The sequence below is a fragment of the Mobula hypostoma genome, chromosome 22 (assembly GCF_963921235.1).
Source record: "Mobula hypostoma chromosome 22, sMobHyp1.1, whole genome shotgun sequence".
Classification (NCBI taxonomy): Eukaryota; Metazoa; Chordata; class Chondrichthyes; order Myliobatiformes; family Myliobatidae; genus Mobula; species Mobula hypostoma.
In genome coordinates this window covers 56,773,111-56,792,474 of record NC_086118.1, presented here as the reverse complement: position 1 = coordinate 56,792,474, position 19,364 = coordinate 56,773,111, and the positions used below count along the sequence as shown (strand labels likewise).

The 19,364-nt window shown below is 46.1% G+C and overlaps 1 protein-coding gene across 2 annotated transcripts in view; it reads left to right on the top strand.

Moving 5' to 3' along the window:
- The window catches only part of LOC134336439 (sulfotransferase 2B1-like), a 34,382-nt gene extending 17,336 nt beyond the window's left edge, over positions 1 to 17,046 (top strand). For both annotated transcript variants that reach the window (XM_063030678.1, XM_063030679.1), the window contains exons 3-6: positions 1,853 to 1,979; positions 6,136 to 6,230; positions 8,587 to 8,767; positions 16,739 to 17,046. In XM_063030678.1, coding sequence (XP_062886748.1) covers positions 1,853 to 1,979; positions 6,136 to 6,230; positions 8,587 to 8,767; positions 16,739 to 16,848 — 513 coding nt within the window. In that variant the 3' untranslated portion in view covers positions 16,849 to 17,046. The remainder of the gene's footprint in view (positions 1 to 1,852; positions 1,980 to 6,135; positions 6,231 to 8,586; positions 8,768 to 16,738) is intronic.
- The last annotated feature ends 2,318 nt before the right edge of the window (positions 17,047 to 19,364 follow it).

Sequence of the window (19,364 nt, the reverse complement as noted above, 5' to 3'; positions counted from 1 at the left end):
GAAACCACATTTCTGTTGTTGCTAAGTTTCTTTGGAGTTCTGCTGTTATAGTCCATGTTTCGGAAGCATACAGTAAGATTGACCAGATGTAACATTTTAGTAGCCTAAGCCTTGTTGTCATAGAAATGTGTCTGTTGGTAAAAATGGGTTTCATTTTTTGGAAGTTGGTTTTGGCGATGGCAATTCTTCTTTTTATTTTTACTTTATGTAGGGAGTTTCTTCTTTTATGTTTCTGCGTATGTTAATCAAAATGGCTTCTTTGCTATGTTAAGTGCTGAGAAAGTTCTCTTGCTGCAGCTTGTTTTGGTTATCTTATTGATAAGAGAGCGAATGAATCAATGGGTGTCCATGTTATTCTTTCTCGGGGTGATATGCTGTCTCATATGGCTGGGAAAGGGGGGTTTTGGCAGGGAGTTGGAGGAGAGACCAGGAGGACGACGGACGTGCTGGGAGTGCTGTGGTTGATCACTTTGGGTGGTCCTGAGCTGCGAGTCGAAGGGGTCAGAATGGATCGCAGGGGGAAGGAAGACGGTCCCGAGCTCCAACTGTGTGCACGAAGAAATTGATAAGTCTGGCGCCTTTTTCATTCCCTTTTGTATTGTACCTCTATTAACCTCATAATCCTAGTAAGATTTATAAAGTGTAATTTGTAAAATGTACATTGTGTGCTGGCTGATAGTTGATGTTTGAGGCCGTATCAGGTGGCGTTGCATAGCAACCGCCGTAACCAGGAGACAAGGCTGGGCGGCAGACGGGGTTTCCCTAGATAAATATGAGCCAATATAGCTGAGCGTTACATTTACTTCTGGCATCTTGTGATATAAAGCTACCAAGGTAATTAAAGCTGGTCTTTTGTTCAATCTCTTGGTTACCGATGTACAGCAGGGACTAGCTGGGGCAAAAAAGCCTGTTTGTGTGCCGTGCTTTCCTATGACTTTATGTAGGTCAGGGACCCAGGAATATCAAAATGTCACAACACCCCCCCCACACACACACACACCTCTTTTCTTTGACAGGAAGATAAATTCAATGAGAATTTCACTGAGGTTAGGTGAGACTAGAACCAGAGTTAACGGTGAAATATTTATGAGGAACCTGATGTGAACTTCTTCATGCAGAGGGTGGTGCGAGTGTTTCAATAGGTACATGGGTGAAAGAAGTTTGGAAGGCTGTGGTCTAGGTGCAGGTTGACTGGACTATGCAGCTAAATGGTTCAGTGCAAACTAGATGGGCCAAAGGGCCTCTTTCTGTGCTGTAGTGTTCTAACACTCTAAAGAGAGCTAGGAACTCTCAAAGTAGTCACCACACTGATATTACTAATAGGATGAGCGTTCTCCACTTTGCGGGAGCCAGGTCGAAGAACGTATCAAAAGTGCTGAAGTCAAAGTCAAGTTTATTGTCCTCTCCACAAGTCCATGTGTGCACAGGTGCAATGAAAAACTTACTTGCAGTAGCGTCACAGGTACCAAGCATCAGATAAGTAGCATTGGCAAGGAAAAGCATAAATTAAACAAATTATACACATTTTTATGCAAAATTAAAAAAAAGTCCATTTTAGTGCAAAGTGTTGCTAAACTTTAGTGATTAGGGTTTTGTTAGTCAGTTCAAGAACTGAATAGAGAAGAGAAGAAGTTCAAAGTAAATTTATTATCAAAGTATATGCATGTTACAAAAAAAAACATTTGAAGTGCCTCTCAGTTTTAGGCTCTGTAAAATTTTCCTGCTCAGATCAATGGTTGGTGTGCGCAGCTGTGAAAGAAGTTTGGGGGAACGTTGAAATGTATCCCCATAAAAAGCATGTCAGTTCTTGCAGACTAAACATTTTTACTGTCATTTTTATTACATTTTGCAGGTTGTATACATGGCACGACATCCAAAGGACGCTCTGGTGTCGTCTTTCCACTATCACAATATTGCTGCCTTCTTGGACAATGCAGGCAGATTCGATGAGTTCCTTGATAAGTTCTTGGAAGGAAAAGGTAATTTCCTGCATATGTTAAACTTGTTCAAAGTAAATTTATTTTCAAAGTATATATATGTCACATATATAATAACCCTAAGATTCAATCTCTTGTGGGCATACTCAGTAAATCCAAGAACCATAATAGAATCAGTCAAAGACTGCACCCAGCAGGACAGACAACCAACGTGCAAAAGACAACAAACTGTAAATACAAAAGAATGAATAAATAAGCAATAAATATTATAGGATATGAGAAGAAGAGTGCTTCAAAGTGAGTCCATAGGTTGTGGGTCAAGTGAAGATCAGTGAAGTTATCCCCTTTGGTTCAAGAGCCTGATGGTTGAGGGGTAGTAACTGTGCCTGAACCCGGTGGTGAGAGTCCTGAGGTTCCTGTACCACCTTCCCAATGGCAGCAGCGAGAAGAGAGCATGTCCTGGGTGGTGGGGGTCCCTGATGATGGATGCTGCTTTCCTGCGACAGCACTCTGTGTGGATGAACTGAATGGTGGGGAGGGCTGTACCTGCCACGGACTGGGCCGTATCCACTACTTTTTGTCAGATTTTCTGTTCAAAGGCATTGCTGTTTCCATACCAGGCCATTCAACTTAGACTCAGAAGAATGGTACAAATTCTCAATTTTTCTTTCAGCTGGTTTCTTTTCCTTCAATTCTGGTTTAATTTGAAAGACAGGCAGTGCACAGAACAGTTGTGTAGAATGGCGCTGTGGTAATTCAGAGTAACGTACAGTACAGTCACAGAGTTTTACAGTATGGATACAGGCCTTTCGGCCCAACTCATCCATGCCAACCACCTGAGCTAGTCCCTTTCGCCCTTGCTGGACCCCGTCCTGCCCGTGGATCTGTACAAGTACTGTTTAAATGTTCCTGCCCCAACCACGTCCTCAGGGAGCTCATTCCACATACTGACCACCATCTGGGTACAAATTTGCCCTTTGGGTTCTTAGTAGATCTCTTTCTTCCCACCCTGAGCTTGTGTCCGTTAGTTCTTGATTGTAGTGAGACCCCCTAGTTTCCCTGGCTGCGTAAGTCTCGGGAAATCAACCTCCGGCCCTGCCAGACTCGTGAGATTGAGGTGCTGTCCCACCTCAAACCCCGGTTTGTGCAGGTGCTGGGTAACTTGCTACCCGGTTACAAACTGGTGCCATGAAATGACAGGCAGTACACCACATACGATTAAAGGAATTATATTTATAAATCTTAACTAAAGAATAACAAAAAGAAGATGGCCCATTCTAATTAAACAGTCAAATGTGAACAAGTTCACCTTGAACTTCTCTGTCACTCGCGCGCTGGGCCCTCGGTCAACGTGAAAGCTCACACCACCTTCCGAACGTCGCTCGCAGTCCATCTCGAACAAACAGGTCTCCCACCGGATTGCACGCTACGACCGGTTCTCCCCAGCGTCTTCTCTCTTCATCTCCTCCCGAACAAAAGCCCCGAGCCCAACCCTACTGTCCCTCACCAAGAACACCTCCCACCAATTAGATGGCACACATTCCGCATCATCCCTTATCTTCAACAGTCACCCAAACAAGCTGCTCTCACAGAACTGCCAAAATGAAATACATACAGCATAACAGTGAAATTACGAACCTGGGCATTACACTAGTTTCAGTAGGAGTTTCCTGTTTCCTGATCATTACTAAACGTGCTTCCTTACTGTCCGTCACTCTGCTGGTGTTTAGGGCACCGGTGAAGGTGCTTCATTTGTCCGTTCTTGGCCGCTCAGATATCGAAAGATTCTTCGATGCTGTTTCAGGTGTGCGTACCCTGGAGAAGTTAAATCTTCTCCTTGGGAGTTTGGTGACACCCTCTCTCAGTGTGCCCTCTCATCAACATTTTAATATGACGAATGGATTGTGCATTGATCTGAAATATTCCCCCTTTCTGTCAATGATGCTGGTTCACATCCAGTTCGCTTGGCTGTGATCCTTCTCTTGATTTCTAATCTAGTTTGCATTGTGAATTAGAGAAAGCTGATATACTTGCTTACTTGATGCCCGTTACACTGCTGGTGTTTAGGGCAGCACTGAACTTCCTCCATCTCTGGCGGTGTTCATAGTGCCAGTAGTTTCCTCTTAGTTTTCGCTACTGTCAGTCATGTAAGTCCCGGGTGGAGACTCAGGAACACTGTCACACTCAGATGTAGAAGAATCCTTTATTGCTGTTTCCGTAACAAATTTGTTTTACCAGTCAGTGTTGTTCGCCCTGAGCAGAACCCCCCGAACCTGGAGGACCGGTGGACCACTCTTGGTTGGTCCTCTACCCTTTGACCAGTTTGGCATGCGTGACCCTACTGAGAGCCAAAGCATAAGGTCCCGACTCCAGCCAACATCGCTCCCCAGGTCACTGAGGCACGCCAGCGTCCAAACCACGACAAGGTGGTGGTCCTCTTGGAGGGATAATTACTAAAGTCTTCCTTTACACATGGCTGAAAGACTATCTTCACGTGGGATAAGTCGTCAGGCAATGCATTTGTATCTCGTACAGCTGAGTTGTCGTCCATTTATTTATTCTCTAGTTCAGGGTCTCCGACCTTTTTTATGCCACGGACCAAGGGGTCTGTGTACCCTGGCTGGGAAACCCTGCTCGAGGGATGTGGTCTCAATTTTACACTCTTTATATTGTGCTTTGACAGAAGTAAAATTTCTTTTATGTGTTGATGAGGAGAGTTTTTAAAAAAATTTAGACCATGAGACACTGGAGCAGAATTCGGCCATTCAGCCCATTGTGTCTGTACCACCAGTCCATCATGGTTGATTTATTATCCACCTCAACCCCATTCTGATCTGAAGGGACGTCCCTCTATGCTGAAACTGTAGCCTCTGGACCAAGACTCCCCCACTACAGGAAATACCCTCTCCACATCCTTTCTATATTCAGTGAAGTCCCCCTTGGTTCTTCTGAACTCCAGTGAGCCAAGGCCCAGAGGTGTCAAACATTCCACATTCAGTACATTAATCCTTTCATTCATGCCATCATTCTCGTGAGCCTCTTCTGGACCCTGTCCAGTTCCAGCACATTCTTTCTTAGGTAAGGAGCCCAAAATAGCACGTGATACTCCAAGTGCGGTCTGACCAATGCCTTACAGAGCTTCTGCATTCCATCCGTGCTGGGACCAGCACCATCACACTCAAAAACAGTTATTTGCCCAAGCAGTAACTCTGATTTACACTCCTAACTCACCCCTCCAAACCCCCAACCACCACTACTTCATTGTTTCCGGTCAGTCACCTTATGTATAGACACTCCTGTGCCTAGCGTCACTTTATGGACATACAATCAATCCACGTATATAAGCTATCTTATGTATTTATATTTACTGTATTGTGTTCTTTACCTTTTCAGTGCCATGGTAACAATTATTTTGTTTGTATTTATTTTGTACACTTTTTTACTGGAAATGATATTAGACAACCCTGAATATTCTAGCATCGCATCATTATTCATGAAGTAATGTCTGGTGCTCCTGGTGTGGCCTCCTGTGTATCAGTGAGACCAAACATAGATTGGGAGACCACTTCACCGAGCATCTCCACTCCGTCCGCCAGAACAAGCAGGATCTTCCAGTGGCCACCCGCTTTCACTCCACTTCCCATTCCCATTCCGATATGTCTATCCGTGGCCTCCTCCACTGTCGTGATGAGGCCACACTTAGGTTGGAGGAACAACACCTTATATTCCGTTCGGGCAGCCTCCAACCTGATGGCATGAACATCGATTTCTCCAACTTCTGGTTATGCCCCCCCCCCACCCCTTCACCATTTCCCATCCCGTTTTCCCTCTCCCACCTTATCTCCTTGCCCACCCATCACCTCCCTCTGGTGCTCCTCCCCCCCTTTTCTTTCTTCCATGGCCTTCTGTCTCTTTCACCAATCATCTTCCCTGCTCTTTATTCCATCCCTCCCCCTCCAGGTTTCACCTATCACCTGGTGTTTCTCTCTCTCCTCCACCCACCTCTTAAATCCACCCCTCAGCTTTTTCTTCTCCACTCCTGCTGAAGAGTCTCGGCCCGAAATGTCAACTGTACTCTTTTCCATAGATGCTGCCTGGCCTGCTGAGTTCCTCCAGCGTTTTGCGTGTGTTGCTCTGGTCTCCAGCATCAGCGGATCTTCTCTTGTTTGTGAAGTAATGTTTGCTTTGTTTCCTGTAGTAATGTATGGTTCCTGGTTTGACCACATTAAAAGCTGGTGGCCAGTAAGAGATCAGGAGTACTTCTTGTTTCTGACCTACGAAGAGATGCTGCAGGTAAATATATCCTGTTTTTTCCGAGCGGGAAGAAGGGACTATCCAAACATTCATTTTCATTTAGTGAAGGTGCCTTCTTCACCTCGTGTCCACGTGAGCCCCACAAAACAGTGTGCAGCATAAGTGAGACCAAGCGATCAAGTTGAAGTCCAGGTTTATTGTCATTTGACTGCACATATGTGTAAGCAAAGGAAACAGTCCTCTGGACCACAGTGCACCCACAATACAAATACTACACTCAGCACACAAAACACAAGTAAGTTACTAAGATACTATCGAGAGTGCACGTAGTGTCCAGCACAGGTAAGCAGTAAGCAGCTCGCTGTCCTAGTGACGAGACCTCGGTAGTGCCAGTCTGAGGGGAGAAGCCGTTACCCAGTCAGGCGCTTGTAATCCTGGAGCTCCTGTACCTCCGTCCCGAAGGTAGTGTCACTATCGTTCGAGTTAGAGGGCCACACAGCACGAAAATGCTTCAGGACCGTAAACTGCATAGATTGAGGGGAAGGTCAGACTCTTTCTCTCAGGGTGGAAGCGGCTAATATAAGGGGGCATAATTTTGAGGAGATTGGATGAGAGTAAAGGGAATGTCAGAGGCAAGTTATTTTTTACGCAGAGAGTGATGAGTGTGTGGAACACCCTGCCAGGGGTGGTGGTAGAGGCAGATACATTAGGGACATTTAAGAAACTCTTGTGCCCATGGATGGTAGAAAAATGGAGGGTTATGTTGGAGATTGATCCTAGAGTAGATTAAAAGGTTCGTACAACACGTGCGCTGAAGGGTTTGTGACAGTTCTAATGAAAACAGCCCCTTTGATCTGCATTGCCCGGTGAGCTAGTCCCATCCCCTGCATTCGGCCCACGGCCCTTCAGAACTCTCCTGTGTCCAGTCAGATCCAGTGAGATGGCTGCACCCTCAGACATGGCACCCTCTACGGGGGGGCAACCAAGGTGGTTATTGTCTCTTGTGAATGCCTTTTCTATGATCACAAGACCCTGCTCGACATTAAGAACTTCGAGTATTGCAGGTCTATCGAGTCAGCAAGTTGCTCATTGGCGGAGAGGCTGGACTTGGTGTAGACCGTGTTGCTGTCTGCTACAGAGAGGTGTTGGGGTCAGGGGAGGGGTTGGTGGGGAAGGCAACGTGCAGTCTAACAGCGACTGATTGTCTGAGCTGTCTTTCTTGTAACGGCAGGACCCTGTCGGACATTGGTAATGTGGAATGCTGCAAGTCTGATTTGTCAGTGAAGCAGGTGACAGGGGAGCTGTGTGGTCTACATTGTAGGAAGGACTAGGCCTCGTGCCAAGTTGCCCCTTGTTTGTATACACCTGAGAGAGAGGCACCGGAGGTGGTGTGGCATCAGCGCTGCCCTCTAGTGTCCGCTCGGTGAAAGACAAGCTGGATTGCGTTTGACTGCAACTGCTGCGGGCTTGCTCTTGGCGACAGCATTCATGGACTTGGCCTTTTTTTTTGTGCGACCGTATGTTTACTGCTATTGTACACAGTATGTGTCTCATGCTGTTGGTACGGTATTTTGTACCTTGGCCCCAGAGTAACGCTGTCTTGTTTGTATTCAGGTACGGCTGAATGACAATTAAACTTGGACGAGTACTTGTGAAACTTGCAGCAAGGAAGGGGTTAAAGTGATGTGCTAACTGAAGAGGGAGCAAACACTTTGTACAGCCAGCTCTTCTCCACCCCTTCCCCCAGCTTGTTATACTGTGTTGCTGCAGATTTCCATCAGCTCCTGTCCCTCCTTGTCAGTCAAGCATTCTCTTTCCAAACGTTATTGGGCGGCACAGTGAAGTGGTTAGCACGTCTCTTCACAGAATCAGTAATCACCAACTGGGGTTCAATTCCTGTAAGGAGCTTGTATGTTCTCCCCGTGATCGTGTGGGTTTCCTCCGGGTGCTCCAGTTTCCTCGGTTAGTGAGTGGTGGGTAGGCAATGTTGATGCTGGAACACTTACGGGCTGCCACCAGCACAATCTTCGCTGACTTACTTGAATTTTTGAATCTTCGATTTGATTTTGATGCAAATGACACATTTCACATAAACAATGACAAATGAAGCTAATTGTTAAACTTATTTAGCAGAATGTCTAATTATTGTATGAAATGTTTGCATTGACAGCTAATGCATGATGTGACCAAAAAACAGGGGCAGAACTGGGCCAATCGGCCCATCGAGTCTGCTGCCCCATTCCATCATGGCCACTTTATTATCCCTCTCAACCCTATTCTCCTGCCTTCTCCCAATAACCTTTGACTCACTTACTAATCAAGAACCTATCAACCCCTGCTTTGAATATACCCAATGAGGTGTCATATTATTAAGAGGTGGGGTGAACTCTTTCAGGACACACGGAATACTGTGACAAAACTTGGGGAATTTCTGGGGAAGCAGCTGAGCAGCGATACGATTGACAAGATTATAAGCCAAACCAAGTTCAACAACATGAAGCAGAACAGCATGTCAAACTACAGCTTTGTACCCTCGGACATCCTCAATCAAGAGAACAGCAACTTCTTAAGAAAAGGTAAGATTCAGACTCATTCTATTTCATCACTTGTACAACGAAATAATGCCAGCTTACTTGCTGCCCATTAACCCGCTGACGTTTAGGGCAGCAATGAAGGTCGTCCATCTCTGGTGGTACTCAAGTCTTCCTTTGTCATGTAGAACATAGAACAGTACAGCACAGTACAGGCCCTTTGGCCCACAATGTTGTGCCGACCCTCAAACCCTGCCTCCCATATAACCCCCCACCTTAAATTCCTCCATATACCTGTCTAGTAGTCTCTTAAATTTCACGAGTGTATCTGCCTCGACCACTGACTCAGGCCGTGCATTCCACGCACCAACCACCCTGATGTCCCTCTCGGTTTTCACTGCTGTCAGTCGGGCAAGTCCCGGGTGGAGACTCAGGAATACCGTCGCACTCGGATGTAGAAGGATTCTTCATTGCTATTTCCGTAAATTTTGTTTGACCAGTCAGGGTTGTTAGGCCCTAGCTTAACCCCCAAACCTGGAGGACCAGTGGCCACTCTTACTCCAGCCTCTACCCTTTGACCTGTTTGGCATGGGTGACCCTATCAAGAGCCAACGCACAAGGCCCTGACTACAGCCAGTGCAGCTCTGCTGATCACTGTAGCATGCCAGCCTCTGAACCCCACACTAGGCTGTGGCCCTCCTGGAGGAAATTAATACTAGAGCATCTAAGGAAAGGTGTGTTGGCACTGGAGAGGGTGCAGAGGAGGTTCAGGAGAATAATCCTGGGAATGAAGGGGTTAACACATGAGGAGCGTTTGATGGCTCTGGGCCCACACTTGCTGGAGTTTAGTTAGCTGGAAGTTTATTGTCATTGCTGAGAATGAAGAGATTACAGTGCTACTCAGAACCGCATACCAGCAGTTCAATTACTAAAAACATTTCAAATGACATCAGAGATATTCATAGGTTACAACTCTAAAACGGGGCCTTGTTCTGTTGTACGGCAGCCCGGAGGTTAAAGCCATTTTTCAGTCTGGACGTCCATGCAGAGATGTGTCTGTATCTCCTGCCAGGTCTGCCAGGGGGTAGGAGATTAAACAGGTGAATACTGGTGTGGGATGAGTCATGATTTAGACATGGTGAGTTGTAGGTTGTATCCATATCTGGTAGTTGTGTCCCAGTGATGTTCTATGCATTGCTGATCATTTGTCGAAGTACTTTATGATTATGAAGATAAGTAGTCCCCTTTTATTGTCATTTAGTAATGCATGCATTAAGAAATGATACACTATTCCCTCCGGTGTGATATCACAAAACACAGGACAGACCAAGACTGAAAAAACTGACAAAACCACATAATTATAACATACAGTTACAAACAGTGTAACAATACCATAACTTGATGAAGAAGTCCGTGGGCACAGTAAAGTTCAAAGTTTCTCAAATGTCCCACATCTCACGCAGACGGGAGAGGGAAAAAAAACTCTCCCTGCCATGCCGACCACAATCCGACTCTGAGTCATCCGAAAACTTCGAGCTCTGATCAGCTCTCCGACACCGAGTACTGAGTGGCATCTCTGTCCAAACGATTCGACCTCCTTCTCGGTCGCCAAAAGCAGGCAAGGCTGGGGATTTTGAGGCCTACCCTCCGAAAGATTCCCGACCACACAGTAACGACAGCAGCGAACGGGTGTTTCAGAAATTTCTCCAGATGTTCCTCTGTGCTTTCACGTCCATTCTCCATCAAATCAGAATTGTCCACGGCCCCTATTTAACAGATACAATATCATTTTTCACTGAAGGGCTGCGCACACGCAGGCACGCCGCCATCTTCTCCTCCCGCCGTGGTTGATCTTGTTGCAGGTGATGTACCGTGCTGTCATACAGTAGGTCAGTAAGCTCCCAATTACATATCGATGAAGGTTTACAGCAACCTTGGGGCAGATTTGCTCTACAGGCACTGCTGGGCCTTCCCTCCTACCAGGGGGTGTTGGTCCAAGCGAGCTCCTCTATGACATTCACCCCAAACACCTAAAGCTGGGACCCTTTTCACTGCTTCACCATGTATGAGTAGTGGAGCTTGTCCATACCTTCTTGATTTCCAGAAATCGATAATCATTTCTTTGCCTTTTTGATGTTGAGTGAAAGGTTATGGTTATTACACTATTCATGGTCCCTGCACCTCCTCTCTGTCTGCTGTTTCGTTGTTGTTTGTAATTAGTCCAGCCGCTGTGGTGTCGTCTGCAGTCTTGGTGATGGAGTTGGTGGCAAAGGCAGAGCCACAGTCATGGGTGAATAGAGTGGGTTCAGTGCCCATCCCTGCCCTGGGTTCAGTGCCCATCCCTGCCATGGGTTCAGTGCCCATCCCTGCCCTGGGTTCAGTGCCCATCCCTGCCGTGGGTTCAGTGCCCATCCCTGCCATGGGTTCAGTGCCCATCCCTGCCCTGGGTTCAGTGCCCATCCCTGCCGTGGGTTCAGTGCCCATCCCTGCCATGGGTTCAGTGCCCATCCCTGCCCTGGGTTCAGTGCCCATCCCTGCAGTGGGTTCAGTGCCCATCCCAGCAGTGGGTTCAGTGCCCATCCCAGCAGTGGGTTCAGTGCCATCCCTGCCATGGGTTCAGTGCCCATCCCTGCCATGGGTTCAGTGCCCATCCCTGCCCTGGGTTCAGTGCCCATCCCTGCCGTGGGTTCAGTGCCCATCCCTGCCATGGGTTCAGTGCCCATCCCTGCCCTGGGTTCAGTGCCCATTCCTGCCCTGGGTTCAGTGCCCATCCCTGCAGTGGGTTCAGTGCCCATCCCAGCAGTGGGTTCAGTGCCATCCCTGCCATGGGTTCAGTGCCCATCCCTTCCGTGGGTTCAGTGCCCATCCCTGCAGTGCCCCAGTGTTCCGGGTCAGGGAGGTTAATGTGTTCTAGCTTAGTCTGACTGTCCGGGTGCGATTGGTGAGGAAGTCCAGAACCCAGTAGCAAATTGATGTGTTTAGTTCCAGATCGCCTCGGGATCAATAAAGTATGACTATGACTATGACTATTGTGCAGTTTAATGGTCAGCTTGTTGGGGAGTACGGTGTCATAGGCAGAAAGCATAGAGGAATGAAGGGGGATCCCATCAAAACCTGTTGAATATTGAAACGTCTGGATGTGGAGAGATGTTTCCCGTAGCGGGGGAGTCTGGGACACAAGGATACAAGGATATATCTTTAGAACAGAGATGAGGAGGAATTTCTTTAGCCAGTGAGGAGTGAGTGTGTGGAATTCATTGCCGCAGATGGCTCTGGAGGTCAAGTCATTGAGCGTATTTAAAGCGGAGGTTGATAGTTTCTTGATTAATCAGGGCGTCAAAGGTTACGGGGACAAGGAAGGAGAATAGGTTTCAGAGGGATAATAAATCAGCCATGGTGGACAGGTAAAGCAGACTTGATGGGCCAGAAGGCCTAATTCTGCTCCTGTGTCTTAGCAAAAAGTATCAAACCCCCCCTATGTGCGGGTGAAAAATAAATAGTTATGCTGAGAAGAAAAGTGAGTTCTCCCATCCTAGCTTCCTCTGACTGTAGCGTAGTGGTTAGCACAACGCTTTACAGTGCCAGTGACCCAGGTTCAATTCCCACCACTGCCCGTAAGGAGTTTGTATGTTCTCCTTGTGACCGCGTGGGTTTCCTCCGGGTGCTCTGGTTTCCTCCCACATTCCAAAATCCTGCCGGTTGGTAGGTTAATTGGTCATTGTAAATTGTCCCGTGATTAGACTAGAGTTAAATCGGGGAATTTCTGGACAGCACAGCTCAAAGTGCCGGAAAGGCCTATTCCATGCTCTACCTCAATAAGTTAAAAAAATTAAATTAAAAACCATTTTCACTCTCTAGTCACTCCTTGTTCTCACAGGATTGGAATCTCACAAAGTAAAATACGTGAGTGTGGCTTTTCATCTACACTGAAAAAATGGCAATTATTGTTTTAAAAAAAAATTAACAACCAACACAACCTAAGGGTGTGCTGGGGGGCAGCCCACAAGTGCCACCACGTACTCTGGTACCAACATTGCATGCCCACAATGCTTAGCAGAACAACACTGAACACAACACACAACAAAACAACAACAGCAAAACCAGCCCTCTTTCTCCCTCCCTTCCACCCTCCAGCACACGTAAATAGTCCATCAACAGCAGGACAGGCCTTCAACTTCCTGGTGGAATCACAGATCTGCGGGCATCAGGCCTTTGACCTCCTAGTGGACACACAGACTCAGGGTTCTAACCATTGGTTCTTGGCTAAAGTGGAAAGGATTCTTTCCCTGGCTCCCTTGGGTCTGGATCCCATCACAGGGCTCCCTTCTTCCACCCCCGCCATCCCTGCATTTTCCCCTTCCTGCAACTTACAAACAAGTCCTGAAGAAGGATCTCGGCCAGAAACGTCGACTGTTTATTCATTTCCATAGAGGCTGCCCAACCTGCTGAGTTCCTCCAGCATTTTGTGTGTGTTGCTCAGAATTTCCAGCATCTGCAGTATCTCTTGTGTTTGTATATATTTAATTTCTTTGGCTTATTTTGTTATGTATTTTAATTCTGTTGGACAAGGACAATTTGGTTGCTCACGAACAAGAAAAAATCTGCAAACACTGGAAATCCAAGCAACACACACAAAATGCTGGAGGAAAAGAGGACTGTACTCTTTGCCTGGTTGCTGAGTTCCTCCACCATTTTGTGTGCACGATTTGGTTGCTCGGTTGCTTTTTCTTTGCAGCCACTCTAAATTTCAAGTTCAAATTCAAGTTTAATTATCATTCAACGACACATGGATACAGCCAAATGGAACAGCATTCCTCTGGGGCCAAGCTGCAAAACCCAGCACCAAAAGCAGACAGCGCACTGCAAGTAGCACATATGGTTACGACTTCGGAAAAATATGCAGTCACAGAGAAAAAAAATGTAATATAGCCCAAGTCTTTGAGCGGCATGACTGTAGATTGTCCAGGTCCAGCTTGTTCTTCCCCTGAGCAAATGCAGGAGGGCAGCATGGAGCAAATGCAGGAGAGCAGCACCAAGCAAATGTAGGATGGCAAATGGAGCAAATGCAGGAGGGCAGCACAGAGCAAATGGAATAAATGCAGAAGAGTAGCATGGAGCAAATGGAGCAAATGCAGGAGGGCAGCCCGGAGCAAATGTAGGAGGGCAGCATGGAGCAAATGGAGCAAATGTAGGAGGGCAGCCCAGAGCAAATGGTGGGCAACATAGAGCAAACACAAGAGGGCAGCACTGAGCCAACACTGAGCCAACACTGACAGGAGGGGCCAGCCTCCAACCCAGTAAGATTCCAGCTTGTCACTATGGGTCACCTTAGAATAGCAGTTAATGTAACACTTTACAGAGCCAGCTGTAAGATCAGGATTCAATTGTTGCAGCTGCTTGTAAGGGGCTTGTACATTGACCCTGTAAAGGCTGATTTATACTTGTGCATACTAGCTTACGCCATAGCCTACGCAAGTGGGCTACACCGTTGTGAGCATTTATACTTGTGTGTTGGTGTGTCTGCATTGCTCTGCAATTCACCGCCAAAACGCTAGTTGGAGGTGGGGTCTCTGTGCCACTGTGTTGAGTTTCTTCGTGTTGAAACTCAACACGAAGAAACTCAAACTTCAAACGATGGCGACTGAAACTGAAGGAGGGTGAATTTTCTGTATGTACAGTGTAGTATCACTTAACAGAATCGAGAATTTTGAGCCAAAATCGATTTGTCGAAAAAAATCGGCACGTCACGCGCGAACACACACCTGCCCGCGCAAGGCTTCATGGTCATGGTAGTCTTTCTCGGGGTAAACAAGTTTAAAGCGAGCGTCTTTTATCGTAAAAGCGAAAATCCTCTTTCGGTTAACGAAAACAGGTAATAATGTAGGTCTTTCACAAAAGCGAACTGTGTCCTCCATAATTCCGGAGGTCTGTAAAGCTTTATGGAAAGCATTGCAGCCAGAGTTCCTTCCCCGCCCTTCAGTTGCCCAGTGGGAAGCTATTGCAGCGTAGGAGGAAATGCGATGCTACCAAGCGGACCAATGACAGTTGTTTCGGCCTGCGTTGCCGTGACGCGTAGTTACATTTTGGGAGAGGTGCGCGTTAGGCTATGGCGTAGGGTTTGCGTAGAGTACAGTGTAGGGTTCGCGGCTACACCGTACCTACGGCGTACACTTGATGCACAAGTATAAATCAGCTTTAACCGTGTAGGTTTCCCCCCACATTCAAAGACTTACTGTACGGGTTAGGGTTAGTGAGTTGTGGGCGTGCTAGGTTGGCATCAGAAACACGACAACACTTGCGGGCAGCCCCCAGCACATCCTCTCTGATCTGATTTGCTGCGAATGATATATTTAATTAGATGTTTCAATGTTTTGCTGTACACGTGACAGATAATGTTAATGTTTTCGGTGATCTTCTCACGAGCAGATCTTTTATAATTTGCTGTGGTTTTACTTGAGCCAAACGGAAGGCACTAGTCACAAAATTTTTGATAAAGAAATTTGGGGGAAGAAAGCAAAATCTTAGACTTCACTCAGCCACTATGCTCTTGCAGTTGGTTTTCCCACAAAGTCGTGAACCTGTGGAATTCTCTGCCCAGGGAAACAGTGGTGGCTACCTTATTAAATATATTTTAAACACTGTATCCGGTGTTCCCAGTGTGGCCTGCTCCACATTGGTGAGACCCGATGTAAACTGGGGGCCTGAAGGGCATCTGCAGAATCTCTAATATTTAAGACATACGGTCGATAGATAGATTCCTGGATAACAGGGAATTAAGGGTTCTGAGGAAAGGTCGGGTGGGTGGAGCTGAGTCCACGGCCAGATCAGCCACGATCTTTTTGAATGGCAGAGTAGGTTGATAGCCCAGATGGCATACTTTTGCTCCTAGTTCCTGTTATTATGAGTTTGAAGTTTCTGGGCTCATCTTCCACTCCAGACTCTTACAGAGTGTTAAATGGACACTAATGTAAAGTGGTGGGGTGGAGATACGTCTCTACAACAGGAGGTGTAAGGTGCTCCTTCCCTCCACGAGCCTGCAGGTCACCCTTGGGCAAGGTGTAGCACCTGCTTAGCCCCCCCCCCCCACCCTGCCGATCAGGGTCACGTGAAGCCGTGGGAGCAGGTGGTGGATGGTCGTACGAGCAGCTGGTGCCCATCACAAGTCCTGGTTATGTGACCACTGACGCCAGGCAGACAATCTCTGAAGAGTATTGATAAAGACTGGGGTCACCCATCTTGTAAAGACACTGCCCAGGAGAAGGCAATGGCAAACCACTTCTGTAGAAAAATTTGCCACGAACAGCTGTGGTCACGGGGCTGAGACTGACACAGCACAGAATAATGATGAATACAAAGCCTTCCAGGTACAACATTAAAATGTGCCCTCTCAAACCATAAGTAAAAGATCACAAGGTAGCATTTTGTGTAAGAAGACAGCAATATATTTCCCTATAATTCTGTAGGTAATATTTGACTATCATTACACTGTCATTTGTGGGAATGTTCTGTGCACCTGATCTGAATGTTTTCTACATTAGACAGTTACGTCACTAATTAAACACAATCCTGATGTAGGGTCTTGGCCCAAAGTGTCAACTCTTTATTCCTCTCCAGAGATGCTGTGTGACCTGCATTTTGTGTGTCTTGCTTCATTGATTGAATTTTGGGCGTGAAAGGTCACAACGTCTTTCAGTATTCCATTAGTTTTTTTTAAAGTGGTGAATTGGTTTATTGTTGTCACTCATATTGGTTTACTGTTGTCCAGTGGAAGAACTTGTCTTGCATACCGATCACACAGATTAATTCGTTACAACAGAATGCAGAATAAACTGTTACAGTTACAGAGGGAGTGCACAGCAGGCAGACAATAAGGTGCAAGATCATAATGAGGTACGCTCTGAGGACAAGACTTCATTCTGTCTTACTGGGAATCCATTCAGTAGTCTGTTAACAGTTGGGTGGAAGCTGTCCTTGAGTCTGGTGGTTCTTTAGTAAATGAAACCGCTCTTGTTACAGGTATTGTTGGAGATTGGAAGAACCATTTTACCCAAGCCCAGTCTGAATATTTTAATTCAGTGTTTGCCGAAAGAATGAAAGGATTGAATTTTCCATATTACAAGGACTGAAAGGACAAGAATCGATATCCTGAATTAACTGCAGACTTCGTAAAATATTTACTTAGCTTTTCTCACTACCGCTAAATCTTATTCACTTTGCAAAGAATTGTAATGTGTCAATCATGCCTCCCATTCTTTCTGTACTGATGGGATGTCTCCCAAATGATTCTCTGTACAACAGATGTGCTATTAAAATTTTTGCCTACATTTCAAGTCAAGTTTATTATCATTTAGCTATATACATGTATACCATCAAACGAGACAATGGTTCTCCGAACCAGGTGTAAAGCACAATAGTACACATAACACACAATAACTTTTGAAAGTAAGGATGAAATCTACAGATGGATTGCACACAACTGAAGTGCAGAAATTAAATATTGTACAGTACAGAACAGATTTAATAAGGTGAAACAGTATTATGATAAATATCTACTGGTCAAAAATGTATTTGTAATTTCAGCTTTTAAATTTTAAATCAATGTTATTCATGACATTTACAGTTTTATCAAAAAATATAATTTCTATGGCTGAAAACAACAAATATATGTCTTATATTACAGGCAGATAACAATACGCTTTTCAATAAAAAGACATTCAAAATGAATGTGCTTCATCTCAAATTCTCAACATCACAGTTGTCAGTGTTCTGGTACTTTAGTATCAAGGTGGACGGTTCGCCAAGTCGCCTACTTTTCATTCTGGGATCCGGGTTTTTATTTCAATCCAAACGAATGGAACAAAATCTGTACCATGGAGACCAGTTGGAATGGAGCACACCATCTCCCAGAGATACTTTATAATTTTATTTTAGAGATTGACCCCAGAACCAGCCCTTCCAGACCCGTGAGCCACACCATCCAGCAGCTCACTGTTTAACCCTAAACGTTCATTCGTTATGTGCCACGTTGTATGATGTGGGCGATCCTGGTCTCATGGCCATGATTGTTCTTGGCAAATGTTTCTAAGGAAGTGGTTTGCCATTGCCTTCTGGGCAGTGTCTTTACAAGACGGGTGACCCCAACCATTGTCAATACTCTTCAGAGATTGTCTGCCTGGTGTCAATGGTCACATAACCAGGACTTGTGATCTGCACCGGCCGCTCGTACGACCATCCACCACCTGCTCCCATGGCTTCACATGGCCCTGATCGGCCGGGGGGGGGGGCGTGGGCAAAGCAGGTGCTACACCTTGCCCAAGGGTGACCTGCAGGCTAGCGGAGGGAACAACTGTAGAGATATTCTGTATCTCCAACCCACCACACATTCTGTAATCACAGGACAACTTACAATGACCTACAAAGTGGTACGTCTTTGCACTGTGGGAAACCCACAGGGAAGTGTCATGGTAAATGTTTGACTGTGAGCCACTATGAGTCTGCAGGGGAGACAAAACAAGGAGGGCAAGACTGGTATGGACGAGGGGCCCGCCCAGCTAGTGATCGTTCCTGAGCTCCTGGAGAGGGGCAAGACGGTAGATGAAAGGCAGGGTCTGATACCCACAGGGGGTCCTCTGAATAGTCAAACTATTGATTGGACTCACCATGTCTAGCAGTAGTTTTTCAAAACTTCGGTGACTCCATTCAAAAGACCATAAGACATTTGAGCAGAATTAGGCCATTTGGCCTATCAAATCTACTTCACCATTCCATCATGGCTGATTTTTTATTCCTCTCAATCCCATTCTTCTACCTTCTTCCTGAAACTTTTGATGTTCTTACTAATTAAGAGTCTATCAGCCTCCACTTAAAATATACCCAATGACTAGACCTGCACATCCGTCTGTAGCAAAGAATTCCACAGATTCACCAGCTTCTGGCTAAAGAAATTCCTCCATGTTCTGTTCTAAAGGGATGTGTTTCTATACTGAGGCTGTGTCCTCTGGTCCCAGACTCTCCCACTATAGGAAACAAAGTGCTGTCTGACCAGTGCCTTATAAAGCCTCAACATTACATCCTTGTTTTGATATTCTGGTCCACTTGAAATGAATGCTAACATTGCATTTGCCTTCCTCACCACTGACTCAACCTGCAAGTTAACCTTTAAGGAATCCATTACTGTCACAAGCAATTAATAGGGTGAACGAGTTCTGTTTTTACCAAAGTTGGAATCAAGGATTACAGGGCCCAGGTTTAAAGTGAGAGGGGAGATTTATTAGTAACTTGAGGGGCAAGGGGATGGCATCACTGGTTACCTGTTCAAATGGAGATTGATTAAGGCGTCCTTGTTAAAAGCAAATCATATCACATGCAGAGCATTCCAACCGGTTGCATCATTGTCTGGCATGGAGAGGCCACTGCACAGGATTGGAAAATACTGCAGAAAGTTGCAAACTCAGCCAGTTCCGTCATGGGCTCCCAGCCTCCCGGGCATCGAGGACATCTTCAAATGGTGCTGCATCAAAAAGGCAGCATCCATCATTAAGGACCCCCATCACCCAGGACATGCCCTCTTCTCCTTGCTACCATCAGGGAGGAGTTACAGGAGCCTGAAGACACACACTCAACATTTCAGTAACAGCTTTTT